Source organism: Ranitomeya variabilis, chromosome 5, assembly GCF_051348905.1.
Source record: "Ranitomeya variabilis isolate aRanVar5 chromosome 5, aRanVar5.hap1, whole genome shotgun sequence".
Classification (NCBI taxonomy): domain Eukaryota; kingdom Metazoa; phylum Chordata; class Amphibia; order Anura; family Dendrobatidae; genus Ranitomeya; species Ranitomeya variabilis.
Window position 1 is genome coordinate 127,695,012 of NC_135236.1, and position 19,209 is coordinate 127,714,220.

At 42.3% G+C, this 19,209-nt stretch overlaps 1 protein-coding gene across 3 annotated transcripts in view; it reads right to left on the bottom strand.

Annotated features, from left to right (window-relative positions):
* The window catches only part of ZWILCH (zwilch kinetochore protein), a 132,317-nt gene that overhangs the window by 49,630 nt on the left and 63,478 nt on the right, over positions 1-19,209 (bottom strand). For all 3 annotated transcript variants that reach the window (XM_077263259.1, XM_077263261.1, XM_077263260.1), the window contains exons 7-10: positions 7,575-7,730; positions 7,390-7,461; positions 5,888-5,981; positions 106-161 (exon numbers count right to left, since the gene is read on the bottom strand). In XM_077263259.1, the coding sequence (XP_077119374.1) occupies positions 106-161; positions 5,888-5,981; positions 7,390-7,461; positions 7,575-7,730 (378 nt within the window). The remainder of the gene's footprint in view (positions 1-105; positions 162-5,887; positions 5,982-7,389; positions 7,462-7,574; positions 7,731-19,209) is intronic.

A 19,209-nucleotide genomic window follows, 5' to 3' on the forward strand; every position in this document is an offset into this window, starting at 1 on the left:
GAAATCGCTTTATATTGACCTTGTCAAGGCGCGCGCACACCTTCTCGGGGATGGAGGAATAAAATCGGAGCCATTCGGTAAATCATTCACATCAAGTGAACTCACCTCTGCTTCCTTTTTAGAAGATGAATTATTAACTCCATCTAGTTTATTCTTTAGCTCTGGGAGAGAAAAAAAAATGATTATTGTGCTGTACAGCAAATTACAGCAGGAAATTACAAATACAAATGTAAATATTCAGCCTTTCTAGCAGGAGGGTGATGGTGTTCATTGCTTTTCTTGTAGCCTCCGCATAGGTCACAGGTCAGCGACACTTATGTCAAGTTTGCATATAACATGGATCATACATGAAATTCACAGACGGTGGCGATTACACCAAACACGACACTCGGGGGGAAATAGTGGAGCAATTTCCCAAATGCTGTAATAGCTACACCGGGCCACTTAGTAGGGATCAGTAGATGAAAGGACCTTGTCAGCACTTTTCCCCTTTTACATGAATGGTGCGGTGAACTTCTGACTGTGACATTCAAGAGGAATGATCCTGGGGGCGCACAGTTGCATACTGATTTCGGGGTACTGATGGGTTGCCATAGAGGCCGGGGAATTACTGAGGTCCCCAGCTGCCGCCATGTTGGTACTCCTGTGAAGCCCAGCCATTGTGATTTTAACTACATAATGCCACACAGTGGTACGGAGTATATAAAACAAGCAATCAAATACAGGTTCTGATGAATGATGAAAATGATCATTGCTGCATCCGTAAGATTCAGATCAACATATAAACTGAACTAACATGTAATGGCAACGCTGTAAAGTCAATAATAAATTGAAACTCAAGAAATATCGTTCTCCAGTCCCCATACCTCCCCCCAAAAAAAAGCAATTAAAAAAACCCCCACTATGAAAACAATGTATGTACCCCAAAATTAAATCAATAAAAACATCAACTCGCCATGCAATAAACAAGACCTCATACAGATCCATCCACTTAAAAACAAAAAGTTATGGGACCCAGAAAATGACAATGTAAAAAATAAAAAACTACTGTATAAAGATTGGCATCACCGTGATTGTAGTGAGACAGACAATCATGGCACAAGGTCATTTTTACCACATACCTGATCATCATAAAAACAAAACCAAAGAAACAATAGTGGAGTAATAAGGGGGGGGAGGGGTCACTATAGTTTGGGTAAATTACTGTATATGGCAAAATTAATGGTGTCATTCAAAACCTCTAATTGTCACACACACACACACACAAAAAAAGAAAAAGTTAGGACAACATTGTCCACAACAGGGAAGGGTTAAAGATATTGAAGGGAAGAGAGTCTTCTAAAAGGACAACAAGGGCTAATGTAAGGCTACATAGATGGCAGGACAAAATAGCAACAGTCTGGTTTTAAAACTTAATTTTATACAGACTCTTTTAAGGAACTGACTAGTAAAAGTTATGCGAAACCGTGAGATCAACACAAAAAAAATAAACAAGTAGCAGATAGTTCAACACCCTGTTTGGGAATAAAACATTTATAACATTTGTCACACCATATGAAAGGATTATGGAAACAAAGAGCCCAAATCCCTGTCTGGGAGAAAATATTAATCAAATAGGGCTAACTTTACATTTTGTTCACATATAGCAAGCAAGTGTAGCAGCTGGCTATTTGCCACATATATAAAATGAGAGTTGCAATAACAGGAACAATCTCACCAGATATTGTATTCCTTCTCCTTCTGCAGTCTCCAGAATGGGAGTCCTGGTATTAACCCTGTCAGTCCCTGTTATCAGGCCGATCCTGGCACCCCAAGACTCCCACCCTTACCAGGGCAGTCCACAGCTAGCCCTGTCAACTAGCCAGCCCTGCACTGCCCCTGTGTGCCTCCCGACACGTCTCCCCAACACCTTGATACATCAGGGGAATGGCACATGTAGTCCCTATCAGGAGTAACCGGGCAGCATTTCCCTCCACCCAGGTGTTGAACCTCTTTTTAGGAACTGACTAGCAAAAGTTACGTGTTAAAACCGCACTGTTGATATTTTTTCTGATCCTATTGCGGTACAAACGGTGGTGGGAGATTATTTGTAGTGTTTCTCTCGCTATATACACATAGATGGCTGGGCCAAAACTCTGCCCACATGTGGAGACCAATGGTGGCCAAACATCCATCAGGTCTCACCCGCATCTCTTCTCATTTTACAAATTGCTCTTTAAGAGATTGATGCCACAAAATATTTCTATTCTTTGACCAAAATGTCTGGAAGACTGATGTTGGTTAACAGGCATAATAGTTAGCAGGTTTGTGGGGATCAGTAGAGAAAGGGAACATGACAGCATTCCCCTAGTACATACTGCATATGGCGCATGTCAGGTGGGGATGTAAGGAACGTGCGAAGGAGCAGAGCCCCCCACATCATTACCCGACCTCATGAGTCTGCCAGTAGCAGAAGGAAAAACATGTGCCGCTGAGTTAGTAACCCAAGTTGAATACTCCAATTCACATATTAGCATTCAATAACTATAAGTGCAGAAACTATTATACCGTATATACTCGAGTATAAGCCGAGATTTTCAGCCCAAAAATATGGGCTGAAAGTGCCCCTCTCGGGTCATGAGTCATGGAAGGCGGGGGGGTCGGCGGGTGAGGGGGAACGACAAATGTCAAATACTCACCTGCTCCCGGCGCTCCTGACGCGGTCCCTGCATGTCCCACGGTCTTTGGGCATGGCAGCTTCTTCCCCTGTTCAGCGGTCACTGGTACTGCTCATTAAAGTAATGAATACGGACTCCACTCCCATAGGGGTGGAGCCGCATATTCATTACTGTAATGAGCAGTGCCACGTGACCGCTCAATACAAGAAGAAGCTACCGCTCCTGGAGACGTGGGACATGCAGGGACCGTGTCAGGAGCAGGTGAGTATTTCATATTTACCTTCCCTCGTTCCACCGACGCCTCGTCTTCCACATCCTCTGCTGTGACTGTTCAGGTCAGAGGGTACAATGTCGTATTAGTGTGCGCATCGCCCTCTGCCTGAACAGTCAGTGCGGAGAGACGGGATGCTGAGGAGCAGCGACGAGAGGGGAGTATGTCATTTTTTTTTTTTTAGTGCAGCAGCATTACATGTGGCACAATGCTATATGGAGCGTCTATGGAGCCATAAAGAACTGCATGGAGCATTATATGGGGCATCTATGGGGCCATAACTGCATGGAGCATTATATGGGGCATTATATGGGGCATCTATGGGGCCATAAAGAACTGCATGGAGCATTATATGGGGCCATAAAGAACTGCATGGAGCATTATATGGAGCATCTATGGGGCTATAACTCCATGAAGCATTATGTGGGGCATCTATGGGGCCATAAAGAACTGCATGGAGCATTATATGGGGCCATAAAGAATTGCATGGAGCATTATATGGAGCATCTATGGGGCTATATCTGCATGGAGCATTATATGGGGCATCTATGGGGCCATAAAAAACTGCATGGAGCATTATATGGGGCATCTATGGGGCTATAACTGCATGGAGCATTATATGGAGCATCTATGGGGCTATAACTGCATGGAGCATTATATGGAGCATCTATGGGGCTATAACTGCATGGAGCATTATATGGAGCATCTATGGGGCCATAAGGAACTGAATGGAGCATTATATGGGGCCTATTTTGTATGGAGCATCTTATGGGGCCATAATGAACTGCATGGAGCATTATATGGGGCTCCTGATTCAATATGGATATTCAAAAACACTTCACCTACTGATGTCTCAATTAATTTTACTTTTATTGGTATCTATTTTGATTTTTGACATTCACCGGTAGCTGCTGCATTTTCCACCCTAGGCTTATACTCAAGTCAATAAGTTTTCCCAGTTTTTTTGTTGCAAAATTAGGGGGGGTCGGCTTATACTCGGGTCGGCTTATACTCGAGTATATACGGTAATTCTGATTCATCATTATGGCCAATATTACTGGCAGCACTGACTGTTAAAAGGGTTAGTCCGAAGTTAAAACTAAATTTCATTCTAAATCTTGATTTATTGCCATAATCTAAGCTATTTTCTCATTTACTTGTATTAAAAATTCCCCACAGTTCCCCAACTACACGATTCTATTTATTTTGTACACTCCCTGTGTAATGACTATTCGTCTGAGTATCGCACTGCATGCTGAGATACCCAAAGGTAGCTTATCAGAGTAGGGGGGCAGGAGCTGCAGTCATTGTCACAGCCCCTGCACCCTCCCTCAAAGGAAGGGTCAAAGATCCAGGGGCAGTGCTTGTTCCTCCTGTGTCCCTCCCTGCTAGATCTGCACAGTGACCGCTGCTCTGTTGTCGGCTCAGATCAGTAATATGTATCAGCCAGCAAGAGCGGTGTCAGAATACCCGGTGTGCAGGAGACTAGCTCCGTCTCCACTGGTGATGTTCCTGATCTCCTGCATGCCAGGTATTCTGACACCACTCTGTTGCCAGCTAATTATTACTGATCTGAGCAGGCAACAGAGCCAACGCCGTCACTGTGCAGATCGCACCGTGCACAGCTCGCAGGGAGGGACAAGCACAGCCCCTGACACAAGAGTCACTGATGACACTTCCCTTCAGGAAGGGGGCTGCCTCTGCCTCGGTGTTTGACGACATTGAGTATCCCAGCATGCACTGTGATACTTATTTCTCACTGCAAAATGCAAATAAATGTATATAAATTATACAATGTGATTTTCTGGATTTTATTTTTGATATTCTCTCTCTCAATGTTAAAATTAACCTACCTTTAAAATTATAGACTGTTCATGTATTTGTCAGTGGGCAAACGTACAAAATCGGCAAGGGATCAAATACTTATTTCCCCCAGTATGTATGTATGTACAGTATGTATGTATGTATGTATGTATCTATCTCATTAGTAAAGTCAGATGACTACACTCAGTGAAGTGCAAGGACACAGATATTGCTTTCATTTTAACTTGGAGAGATTTATTTATTTTTAGGAGATACAAGATGTGGCAGAATTTATGGCAGACTTATCAATATGACTGCTTAAGTGCTTTGTCAGAAGTGTGACTGCCTCCTGCTTGACTGATGACTCCTTGGCACGAAGTCACACAGCATAGAGGCTGTTAGTCAAGCAGGAGGCGGTGGCACTGGACAGGGAATAGAGCTGGAATGACAGATGCTTCAGATTTTTAGCCTTATTTGCCTAGAAATTCAAATGCCGATTTCTCAGTAACTGAGGAACACACTGGCCATGAAGAGGTATCGCTGGACCTGTCTTTGAAAGAGCTACACGCGCCTGTATAAGTAGTTAGGGGTATGAAACCCTGCTGACAGATTCCCTTTAATCTACTACAGGAGCACATGGCGCTGCCCTACAGGAGCACATGACGGCTTCTCATTTTCTGCCTTCAGAAGATCTATGCTCCCAGCCTTTTAGCTTTCCTGCATGCTTTTGTGCTCCTGATGATTGAGTTTGGACCTGCAGCATGGCTACACTGCTCTGTCCTGTGCCTCTCATGCTGTAAATGCAGGCAGTTTTGTGTCTATAGCATTGGAGGAGTGCAGCGATCTGACCAGCTTCAAGCAACAGCAGGAACTGGAAATCTTACACAGCTGCCAAATAGCAGTGCTAACTTCTGACTGGAGTCTCGCTGACAAATAATACCTTTTCCTAATATTTGAGAAACATTTTCCATTTTGGTCTGTTTATATTTCATGAATTTTCCCAGGCAGTAATAGGTTCTTTTTAAAATATCCTAATGATACACAGTTGGCACATAGCCCCTCATTTCTAAAGATTGCCATAACATACTTGAGCTAAATTCAATTGGGGACAGAACATGACAAATTAAAAGAGTTTTTCTTAGTCATATGTAGTCACCATGTAGAAGCTCTTGAACAAGTTCCACAGCCGACTTAGTCTCTAAAGTCTCCGGCCACTCTGTTACTCCCGTTTTCAGACCTTCTGCCAAAACCTGCAAGAAATAGCAGAGATTATATGTATCTGTCCTTCTGGTATTAAGTGTTTATCTATCTATATGCAGAGGCCGTCTCCTCCTGTAATAACCACAATAATCCCACTTCGGCAATAAGTTGCTCAAAGGTAATTTTTTGCTGCTAAGGCTAACAAGGATAGGAAACATTGTGTTGTAATAATGTATACAAAAGAAGAAAAATGTCTGGCTCCACCGAATCCGTGATAATAAAATATCTTTATTCACAAACTTGTAACAGAGGGTACAAACTTCAGCACAAACCATGTGGGTGTGAATCTCAATGCGTTTCTGGAGACTAAGCTCCTTAATCATGACATTCCAAATAACCCATGTATCCCACTTAAATACCCCTATGCAGGTGAACACACCGGTAGAATAAGTAATTAATACTACTGGTGTGGGCATAAAATAGACAAGTGATTACCTGACATAGACAACATACCTGACATACCTGACAACAATTACCTGACATAAGACAACATAAACAGACAAATAAACAAGTCTGCAATGGTTAATAACTAGATATTATAGACATCTTAATAATACAGTATATCTAATATCTAGTTATTAACCATTGCAGACTTATTTGCTTATTTTTTTAAATGGTTCTTTGTAACATCTAGCTATTGCAGGTTTAATTGCTTATCTCTTGAAATGTTTTTTTTGTACTTCTTGCCCAGTCATAATAATTCTTTATTATGAATACTGTGTTTCATCCTTCACAGATCTTATTGTAAAGATCTTTTTTAAATTGTATAGTATGGTAGGTAAAATTGTATAATAATCATCTGACATATTTTTATACTTATCTTTGTTGCTGTTGATTTTTTACATGTTTATGTTGTTTTAAGAGATTACTATGTCAGGTAATCTCTTCACTTGTCTATTTTATGCCCACACCAGTAGTATTAATTACTTATTCTACTGGTGTGTTCACCGCCCTAGGGGTATTTAAGTGGGATACATGGGTTATTTGGAATGTCATGATTAAGGAGCTTAGTCTCCAGGAATACGTTGAGATTCACACCCACATGGTTTGTGCTGAAGTTTGTATCCTCTATGCTACAAGTTTCTGAATAAAGAAATTTTATCTTCACGATTTCGGTGGAGCTGGACATTTTTCTTCTTTTGGACTTTATACGTTCGGACACAGCAGGTCCGTGCTCCCGAGGTTCAACTAATGCATTACAGGTGAGCTGGTTTATTTCTCTTATCCTATAATGTATACATCAAAAGGATTATGGAATATAAAGAGAGTCAGGGACAAGACCTTGGTCCAGTTCACCATACAGAAAAGACCTATAAAACATAGTAATATATATATCTGTATCTATATATCTATATATCTATCTATCTATCTATCTATCTAAAAAGATAGTTGGCCTACCAGAAGGAAATCCAGCTCTCTATACACAGGGTACACAGGACTTCGGAGATCTCCAGACTCCACCTTGATGTTCTAATGGATTAAAAAGCAGAAATCAAATGGTTTAAAGGAAAAAAAAAATGCAAAAATAATGCAAATAATACACAGCACTTTTTATTTCTAAATACTGAATATCCAAGACATACCAGAGTAGAAGCAGAAGTCAAAGGCGGAATGTGAAGGATACTGTCTACTCCATTCCACATAAAGTCCACCGTGACGTTGGTTTGTGATTCTATAACAGAGTTCTCCACTGTAGTGGGGCTAAATAAATCATAACAAGCAAATCCTCTTGTTTGCATCTAGGAAAGAAAAAAAAATGTTTGAGTAGAGTTAATTATTTTTACAGGTCTATGTAAGTGAATGATCCCTGTCTTACAGTACAGCAGATAATATATTAATGTTCTCATGTCCAGAGGCCATAGGTATCACTGATCGGCTAGAACATGAATACCACTAACATGTAAGGTGGATAGCATGTGGTATCCCATCAGATTGTCACCTGTGAAAGGATGGACGATACAAGTGCTTCCCACTAAATTAGAATATGATCAAAAAGTTAATTTCAGTTCTTCAATACAAAAAGTGAAACTCATTATATAGGGTCATTACAAGCAGAGTGATCTATTTCAAGTGTTTATTTCTGTAAATATTAAAGGGGTTGTCCACTACTTTCAGTTAACCCCCAATGTATCCCCCCGGGGCCCCTAATGAATTGTGTAAATACCTTCTGTTGCCGTTTTCGCCTGTGAGCGGCGCTATGGCGGCGGCTGAGTCCGGGTCACGTGACGCCCAGGCTGCAGCCACCGCTATTTTCCGCCGACGTCACGTCAATTTCCAGACTCTGGAAATTGACGTGACGTCAGTAACAGACGTGACCCAGCCTCCACAGACAGCAGTCACTCAAGAGCGACTGGGCTGTGGGCGGGGCTGTGCTGGGGGCGGGCGGGGCTGTGCTGCGGGCGGGGCTGTGCTGGGGGATGCGGGGCTGTGCTGGGGTCTGCTCGCCGGCCGCGCTCATGTGCCGAGATGTGTGGCCGGTGCGGTGGTGGCTGTGGCCAGTGCAGTGGCGGCGGCAGGTGCGGTGGAGGTGGCCGGTGCGGCGGGGGTCTGCGCGGTGAATCTGACGAAGGTGCTGGAGTGTGCGTGGGGTCATTGGTGTGTGTGTCTCTGTGTGCAGGCATCGTCAGATGGGACTACAAGTCCCATCGGGCTCTGCCTGCTACAGTGACAGTGAGTGACACATTAGCCAATGATGGGACAGTAGTAGTCCCATCATCCGGCTAATGTGTTGAATGTAAAAAAACAAACAAAAAAAAACAACACACACATATACATTACATACATACATAGAACACACATACAGAACATGCAGCATGCGACATGCAGCATGCAACATGTGGCGACATGCACCATGCGACGACATGCAGCATGCGGTGACATGCAACATGTGACAACATGTGACATGCACCATGCGACATGCAGCATGCGACGACATGCACCATGCGACGACATGCACCATGTGACATCATGCGACATGCAGCATGCACCATGTGACATGCAGCATGCGACAACATGTGACATGCAGCATGCGACAACATGCGACATGCAGCATGCAATATGTGACAACATGCGACATGCAGCATGCGACGACATGTACCATGCAACGACATGCAGCATGCGACGACATGTACCATGCAACGACATGCACCATGCGAAATGTGACATGCACCATGTGACAACATGCGACATACACCATGTGACAACATGCGACATATACCATGTGACAACATGCGACATGTACCATGCGACAACATGCGACATGCACCATGTGACAACATGTGACATGCACCATGCGACATGCAGCATGCGACAACATGCGACGACATGCGCCATGCAGCATGCGACATCATGCTACATGCACCATGTGACGACATGCACCATGTGACGACATGCACCATGTGACGACATGCACAGTGTGACGACATGCGCCATGCGACGACATGCGCCATGCGACGACATGCAGCATGCAACATGTGACATCATGCGACATGCAGCATGTGACGACATGTACCATGCAACATGCAGCATGTGACGACATGTACCATGCAACGACATGCGACATGCACCATGTGACAACATGCGACATGCACCATGTGACAACATGCGACATGCACCATGCAAAATGTGACATGCACCATGTGACAACATGTGACATGCACCATGCAGCATATGACATGCGACGACATGCGCCATGCGACGACATGCAGCATGCGACATGCCACATACAGTACATACATACAGTACATACAACATACATATAGACATACAGTACATAACAGATTACATACTCACCATCACTTGTCACTTTGTTCCCCGAAGCCATTGTCACCTGTAAAAAATATAAAATAATAAACAAACAATATACTCCCTGATCCGCAGAAATCCAATTAAAACAAGTGTCCCTCGACAATCTCCCGTGGAGAGCAGCAGCATCAGCTGATGCGACCGCTCTACAGGGGCTCCAGGAATACAATGATGGAAGGTATCCTTCCACAATGTATTCCCCACAATGTATTCCTACGCCCCTGTGAGAAAATAGTCTCTAGTCTCACTTTTGGCATTGCTGTGTGAGAAAGTTCCCACGCAGCTTTTTGCCATAAAGTGAGACCAGTGAACTATAGTAACCTCTCAGTGATGCACTGCAGGAGCCATTGTCTCCTGTCAGTGTGTCACTGAAGGTCCTATAGAGCAGTGACATCACCCGATGTCACTGTTCTATAAGGGAGATCGTCGTGGGACACTTGTTATTAATTGGACTACGGCGGACAGGTAGTATACGGTTTATTATTTTACGTTTTTTGCAGGCGCTGAAGTATGGTAAGTATGGTTAAATGAAGAATATAAAAATACTTTTTTCCTAATGTGTGTGTGTTTTATTAACCCTTTATTACTATTGGATTAATAATGGATAGGCGTCTTATTGACGCCTCTCCGCTATTAACCCGGCTCAATGTCACCTTACAATAGCAAGGTGACAACATTAACCCCTTATTACCCCATATCCCACCGCTACACGGGAGTGGGAAGAGAGGGGCTAAGTGCCGGAATTGGCACATCTTACAGATGCGCCATTTCTGAGGCGGCTGCGGACTGGTATTTGCAGCCGGGGGGGGGGCAATATCCATTGCCCCTCTCTAGGCTATAAATATCAGCCCGCAGCTGTCTGCGTAGCCTTTCTGGCTATGAAATATAGGGGGACCCCACGACATTTTTTTGGGGGGGTCCCCCTATTTTAATAGCCAGTAAAGGCTACGCAGACAGCTGCGGGCTGATATTCATAGCAGGCTACAAATATTGGCCCCCGGCCGTCGGTTTTCCCCCTCTGGCGCAGAAAATTTTGCGGGAGCCCACGCCGCTTTTTTTTTAAGTTTTTTTTTAACTGAAACATATTGTTCATTAACCCCTTTCTGCCAGCTGACGGAATAGTAAGTCAGCTGGCAGTATCCCCCGCTTTGAGGTGGGCTTCAGCGGTGAGCCCACTTCAAAGCCGCAACATGTCAGCTGTTTTCAATACAACAAAAAAAAAATGTACATGATCGCTAAACGGCATAGCGAGAAAAAAAAAATCAAAAGCCAAAATTATTATTTTTTTGGTCGCCACGACATTGCATTAAAATGCAATAACGGGCGATCAAAAGAACGTATCTGCACAAAAGTGGTATCATTAAAAACGTCAGCTCGGCGAACAAAAAATTAGCCCTCACCCGACCCGATATCTCAGAAAATATAGACGCTACGGGTATCGGAAAATGGCGCAATTATTTTATTTCTTTTTAGCAAAGTTTTGAAGTTTTTTTTACCACTTAGATAAAAAATAATCTAGACGTGTTTGGTGTCTATGAACTCGTAATGACCTGGAGAATCATAATGGCAGGTCAGTTTTATGCTGTGTGCACACGTTGCAGATTTGGGTGCAGAATTTTCTGCACAAAATCTGCATCTCCTTGCAGAAAACGCAGCTGCGTTTTTGATGCATTTTTTTCACTTTTTTTCATGTTTTTTGCGCTGTTTTGATGCGGGTTTAATGTGTGGTTTTGATGCAGTTCTTGGTGCGGTTTTTGATTCAGTTTTTGCTGCAGTATTTGGTGCGGTTTTTATTCAGGTTTTTGATGCTTTTTTATGCAGTTTTTGGTGAAGTTTTGATGCAGTATTTGGTGTGGTTTTGATGCAGTTTTTGGTGCGGTTATGATGCAGTTTTTGGTGCGGTTTTGAAGCAGTTTTTGGTGCGGTTTTGATGCAGTTTTTGGTGCGGTTTTGATGCAGTTTTTGGTGCAGTTTTGATGCAGTTCTTGGTGCGGTTTTGATGCAGTATTTGATGCAATATTTGGAGCAGTTTTGATGCAGTTTTTGGTGCGGTTTTGATGCAGTTCTTGGTGCGGTTTTGATTCAGTTTTTGCTGCAGTATTTGGTGCGGTTTTTTGCGTGGTTTTGATTCAGGTTTTTGATGCTTTTTTATGCATTTTTTGGTGAAGTTTTGATGCAGTTTTTGGTGCAGTTTTGATGCAGTTTTTGCGCGCTTTGGATGCATTTTTTTTTGTGTGCAGTTTTTGCGTGTTTCTTGTGCGTTTTTGTATGCGTTTTTGAAAGCTAAATAAAGATGTATTATTGAACAAAAAAAAAGATTTGTGATGTCATTATTGTCCAACCTCCTCTTTTACATTTGTCCAACCCACACTCAATTACACAGATAGACAGATAGATGAAATGGATAGACAGAGCTACATATAGATAGATCTATAGATGCATACATCTATCTATTCATATATCTATCTATAGATATATCTGGATAGATATATCTATTGATAGATGTATGGATAGTGTAGTGTGCGTGTCCACTGTCCGGATTACATCCGAATTAGCTGCAGATTGGATGCTGCGTACTTGTAGTCCCATCGGATGATGCCTGCACACACACCCCAAAAGACCCCCTGCACACATCTGAACAGTCCCGCACACACCCGAACAGTCCCGCACAGGGCCGCACACATCCGAAACAGCCCGCAGACCCCATCCGCACACACATACACGCACACCGTCACCGCCCACACACTTCCCTCCTCCCGAACTGCAGCGTTTTTCGGACCCACATCCGCAGCAAAACTGCAGATCTTTTTTACATCTGCGGTTTTGCTGCGGATGTGCCCGACTCAATGAAAGTCTAAGGGTGCAGAAACGCTGCAGTTCGGCACAAAAAAAGTGACATGCTGCGAAAAAAAAAAAAAAAGTTGCGTTTCGGTGCGGCTTTTTCCGCAGCATGTGCACAACAAGTCTGCGGCTCCCATAGACTTACATTGATTGTGCACTACAATGCGGATTTGATGCAATTCTGTGCAGCAAAAAACCCTGCGGATCTGCAATCAAATCCGCAACGTGTGCACACAGCCTTAGCATTTAGTGAACCTAGCAAAAAAGCCAAGCAAAAAACAAGTGTGGGATTGCACTTTTTTTGCAATTTCATCGCACTTTGACTTTTTTTCACATTTTCTGTTACACGACATGGTAAAATCAATGGTGTCGTTCATAAGTAGAACTTGTCCCACAAAAGATAAGCCCTCACGTGGCCATATTGACGGAAACATTATGGCTCTGGAAAGAAGGGGAGCGATAAACGAAAAAAGCTCCAGGGGTGAAGGGGTTTAGAAACATGGATATGGACATATCTATGGAAACAGACATAGATATATAGATATATCTGTACTAGATGGTGGCCCGATTCTAACACATCGGGTATTCTAGAATATGTTTGTCCACGTAGTATATTGCCCAGCCAAATAGTATATTGCCCAGCGAAGTAGTATATTGCCCAGCCACATAGTATATTGCCCAGCGACGTAGTATATTGCCCAGCGACGTAGTATATTGCCCAGCGACGTAGTATATTGCCCAGTGATATAGTATACAACACAGAGCCACGTAGTATATTGCACAGTGACGTAGTATACAGCACAGAGCCACGTAGTATATTGCCCAGTGACGTAGAATACAGCACAGAGCCACGTAGTATATTGCCCAGCCACGTAGTATATTGCACAGCTACGTAGTATATTGCCCAGCCACGTAGTATATTGCACAGCTACGTAGTATATTGCCCAGCCACGTATGTCACAGGTTAAAAAAAAAAATAAACATATACTCACCTTCAGCAGGCGCATTGTAGTTCTGTCGCCTGTGTGGGGTGCAGGCGGCTGCTTCCGGTCCCAGGGTGTGATGACGTAGCGGTCACGTGACCGTGTCGCGGTCACATGACCGTGACATCACGGCAGGTCCTGCTCGCGCAGGACTTGTGATGACGTCGCGGTCACATGACCGTGACTTCATGGCAGGTCCTTCTCCCAGACCATCCTTGCCACCGGAACGTGCCGCTTGCCGTTACCCGCGGCATAACTCGGTCCGTTACCGCCGGCATTAACCCTGTGTGAGCGGTGACCGGATGGGTGTATGCGGGCGCCGGGCACTGAGTGCGGGGAGTAAGGAGCGGCCATTTTCTTCCCGACTGTGCGCGTCGCTGATTGGTCGTGGCAATGGTAGTGGGCGTTTTGCCACGACCAATCAGCGACTTGGATTTCCATGACAGACAGAGGCCGCGACCAATGAATATCCGAGACAGACAGACAGGAGGACAGACAGACAGAAGTGACCCTTAGACAATTATATAGTAGACTAGATGGCAGCCCGATTCTAAAGAATCGGGAGTCTAGAATCCATATATACTTTATTTATTCAAATGTAAGAATAATACAATTAATAAATAATAGTAAGAAAGAACAAAAAATGGCTGCACTCACCAGCTCTTGACAATTCTTGTTATTTAAGGTACAGTTACACAGGATCCATGAACATGCTTATGAGGGGAGTGATGAAAGACATCAGACAACAACTTTGCGTGTTGTGGCAAATGCCACAACAACGGTTCTTTGCTTAAGAACAATACTGTAAATAATAAATAATATGTATCAATAACTATGTATATTGGTATGTTCTATGACATTTTAAAATATTTCATTATTATGTGGAAAAGCTCTTAGTACCCATACTGGCGCATACTTGTGTGCCCATCAGGTATTTTCACAGTAATTTTACATCTGATGGGTTGGTATGAAACGTTTTTAATCATCTCTTGGGCTTAGCTAAGCCTTCATTTTAAATAATTCTAATAAGTACAACAGAAATAAAAGCCTTTTTGTGTATCCAAATTTTTTGTGTTTATTTTTACAGAAGTGTAAAATTTAAGAGATCAACGTTCATAGTACACCGATGGGCTAATATAAGCATGCCCATCAACCACGTCACGGTAGCCTTTGAACTGATGGGTCCTAACTAACTGATTCCTATTTCTTAATACTCAAACCTCTTTCACATCTGCATGTTTCTGATATTTGCAGAAGTAATGTTAAAAACAATACAACTTCCACACTTGGCACCAAAGAACTGACCTACAACACACTTTCAGCAAGTGCCATGCAATGTAGATGAAGCTTGGAGTTAACTTGCAGTAAATGTGGCAAACGCGGCTTCGACAATTGCATTAAATGCAGCCACAACAAAAACACTGGTAAGTGGAGATTTTGTGGTGAAAACTGCACAAACCACATGTGCCGCACCTGCCGCAAGTGAAGTACAAATTCCGTATACATTGTATGCAACTTACAGCAAGAGTGGCGTGGGTCAGCCCTTAGGCAGGAAGTGCAGAAATAGCCTTTTTTCCACCATAAATTCTCCAAATAGCAGAAAAATGTTGATGTGAAAGCAAAATCTCTATTCTTTCCCTATCTATCTAAATATGTACCTATCTATATATCTATTTCTATGTACAGAACACACCTGGAGATAGAGATGTGTGTGAACAGCCATCCCACCCATCTCTTACCTGTTCACAAAAACCTCACCCTTTTTAAAAACAAAATGAAATCTCTCAGCAGCTATACTGCTGGAGCTTCAAATACAGGTTCCTATCACCAAATACAGGCATTTGGATGATACACATCTTACATCTTGTACTTAATGTGTGTTCTACTTACCTATAAAAATATGTATTGATATATCATATTTCTAAATTTATGTAGATATGATATAGAGTTATTAACCCTATATGCTAATGAGTACGTATGTTATATACGTATTTCCTACATAAGTACTTAAAATCTATGTCTATGGCTACACTAATTTTTTTTTGTTTTTGTTTTTTTTCCTTATCTCTATACATAGAATTTGCCTATTGCTGTCTATGTTATTAGAAAAACTGAATAATGAAAAAAAAGAAAAGTAACTTTAAACTAAAATATTTTTGTAGATAATATTACGTGTGAAGACTTTAGTACTATCAGCCAATAATTGTCCTTGAAGTGGTGTATTAATCACTTTAACCCTCACATTGCAACATTGCTTCACCCTGGAAAAAGCAACATACAATTGACCATGGGCAAAAGCAGGTTCTGGTAGATAAATGCCAACTCGATGGAGGGTCTGGCCTTGAGATTTATTTATGGTCATTGCAAATGCGGGCTTGATGGGAAATTGTCTCCGTCTTAATTTAAAAGGTAATCCAGTCTCTGATGGACACAAATCAATTCGTGGAATGAATACCACATTTCCTGCTGCTGACCCACTAATTACTTTAGCCAGTATGATATTGGCATGTAAGGCAGTGACAATGAGCCGCGTACCATTGCAGAGACCTTTGTTCGTGTTCAGATTACGTAATAACATGACAATGGTGCCAATTTTAAGTTTCAGACGATGTGAAGGCATTCCAGTTGGTGTTAGTGAATTCAAAAACTCAAGTGGGTATTGATTGAGGTCATCAGCTTCATCAGGATCGATGGAATCATCACTTATATATTCAGTATAGTCACCTATCAATAAATCCATGACTTGGGAATTGACTTTCTCAACGTCCTCATTTTTTGGACATAAAATTGCATGAGATGCAGCTGTATTTATGCTTTCGGTGTCATTCACATCAATACAAAGATTATCTCCAAAAATTTTAATTATTAAAGAGCCAGTGCATACCATGTCTGGAGGAATTTCAATTACATCATCTCCAAGGTTATGTTCATTAGATAGTTCACCATTTCCCAGTTGAAGCAACCAACTGCTGTAGTGAGGATCAATGGAGCGCATGTTGTTAATAAGTGGCAGGCGAGTAAAATGTTGCCAGTGTTGTGAATATTTTATACAGCTCTCTACAACATCAGTTCTTGTCCCATGAGGGATGACAGGAAGACATTGTCTAAAGTCGCCTCCAAAAACAATCACTTTACCTCCAAACGGTGTTTTTTCTTTGTGAGCTACATTTGTTGTCATGACATCACGTAAAACTCTATCAATGACATGCAATGCATATTTGGATAGCATTGTGCACTCATCAATAATAAAAAGTTTAGTGCTGTGCAAATCTTTTGCTGCATCGGTATCATTCTTAATCCTGGAAACAGATGTTTCATTCACAGGAATTGGAATCCCATAAAGAGAATGAATGGTTCGTCCACCTTGTAGCAAGTTAGCGGCAATTGCAGTAGTGGCAGCAGGTGACACAATGTCTCCTTGTCCTCTTAGCTGATGTAGGAGTAGATGATATAGGTACGTTTTTCCGCTGCCACCAGGACCATCAAGGAAAAAACACTTTGCTGTAGAATTAGTGTCTTCTAAAGCTTGAGTGATAGCATCAAAAGCAAAAAGTTGGTCCTCATTTAGAGTAGCTTTCATTTCAGCAGCTGCTGATAACTCATAATCTTTATCATACTTTGGGAGGAGGTGTTGTTTCTTGACTGGACATGGCAAATTAAAATCAGTATAAGTTTTGCCATGAGCTTTAAGAACATGTTGGACATCTGTCATAGCATAGCCTTCACAATTGACACACTCCAGAGTGTCGGAGTGGTATGCATAGCAGTAGTCTTCTACAAAGTGTTCCTTAAATTCATCCCATAAGTCCCGAGGTTTAGCTGGAGGACCAAAAATACAAATGTAGGCAAACATGTCACGTAGCTGTGCTGGCATGTTGAGAATACTGGCATCAAGTAATGTATTTCTCCACAGACTATCATCAAATAGTAAGCCAAGAGCTAATGCCGCATCTTTGAAGGTTTCATGTGTGACTCCATGTACAGTTTTTATGCTGTCAAAACTGGTTGCACCTTTGACATGTAACAATAACAATTTTAAATAGTAGCGTTCTTGGTCTTTCACACTGACAGTATACATTCGTCCAATCACAGAACCACCTGCTCGCTTTCTAACTTCCCAAGAACCTTCTTTCCAAACATAGTTTTCGGGAATTTCACGGTATAAATAAATATGAGCATGATGGTCGTTCTGATTAAGCTTGAAGTAGGCCATAAGTGTAGAATTTTGATGGAGCTTTTGTTTGATGTTTCCAATAGAGTCATCCTCATGAAAATAGAGTGGCTGAGAATGCGGTAGATGTACAGCAAGGCGAATGATGCTATGAGATTGTTTATGCATTGGATATGAGAATATTCGCCAAGCTGCTTCTGGTGCACTGACATATCTTGAATCCATGAATTGGTGTGTTTCATCATGTTGGATGTTAGTCTGGCAGATTTCAAGATTGGCTTTATCATGTCCTTTGTAGACGTATTTAAATAAATATTTCACAGCCTGAATGGAACCACAAACTTCGACATTTATATGGCACTTGTATTTTAATAGCAGGAACGGATTATATGGAACCACCCACGAATTGTCAATCATGTTAGAATGGTGTTGAAAAGATGGGCCAAAGTGTCTGCGATAAGTAGGATAGGCGTCCTTAGCTATGATGGTTCTTGGTTGCAAATCTTTAGGGAAACCTTTTGTATACTTCCCCAGATCCATACAGGGAGAATTTGGGTTGTGTTCTCCACACGGACCATAAATCATATGTTGGAGAACAATTTTATGGAGCTGACGGTAGTGGGTAGGATTGGGAATTTCAGCCCACACTGTATTGTCTATGTCCTCCTCAGTCCTTAATTTGGAGTTGCTGTCCAGAATAATCAAAATGTGAGCGTGTGGAAGGCCACGTTTTTGAAATTCAATTACATGAACCATAGCGCAAACTTTCCCAAATAATCCGTTGTTAATGTCTTTTAAGAGTGCTTCCAGTTTTATTTTGAAAACACGTGCCACCAAATCAGGTTTATGTTCCACACGCTGCCAAGGTTCCAAATTCTCAGTAATCTCATTCCATTTCGGATTACAGGTCATGGTGATGAATAGATCAGGACGACCATATTTAGTCACAATAGCCATGGCATCCTGGTACCGCTGCTGCATATTCCTGGGACTGCCTTCAAACGAAGATGGTAAAATGACCGTTTTTCCAATGGGGATGCCCTTCTCAATGGATTTTTTCTGGAGATGTTCCTGGAGTACACAATAATCCTCTACTTTCAAATCCTTTTGGTGTTGACGGATATAATTTAGGCGATTTGCCTCGATTTTCACATAAGCATCCACTAAGTACTGCTGAGTGAGTTTGCCACCATTCAGGAGTGGATTAAACTGATTACGGACAGACAGCACATAGCAGTAATATTGCAGTTGTGTAACTCTGCGTGGACTTTGCCCTTGTTGCTTGAGGCCATCATGCCAGCCCTGGTCTCCGTAAGGGAAAAATAAAGGATAGAGTAAAGCATCTAAATTACTGTGTAGAATGCTGACCTGTTGTGTTCTTGGCGCCAAAGGATTTTTGGGGTCCGGTTGTAAATGTAT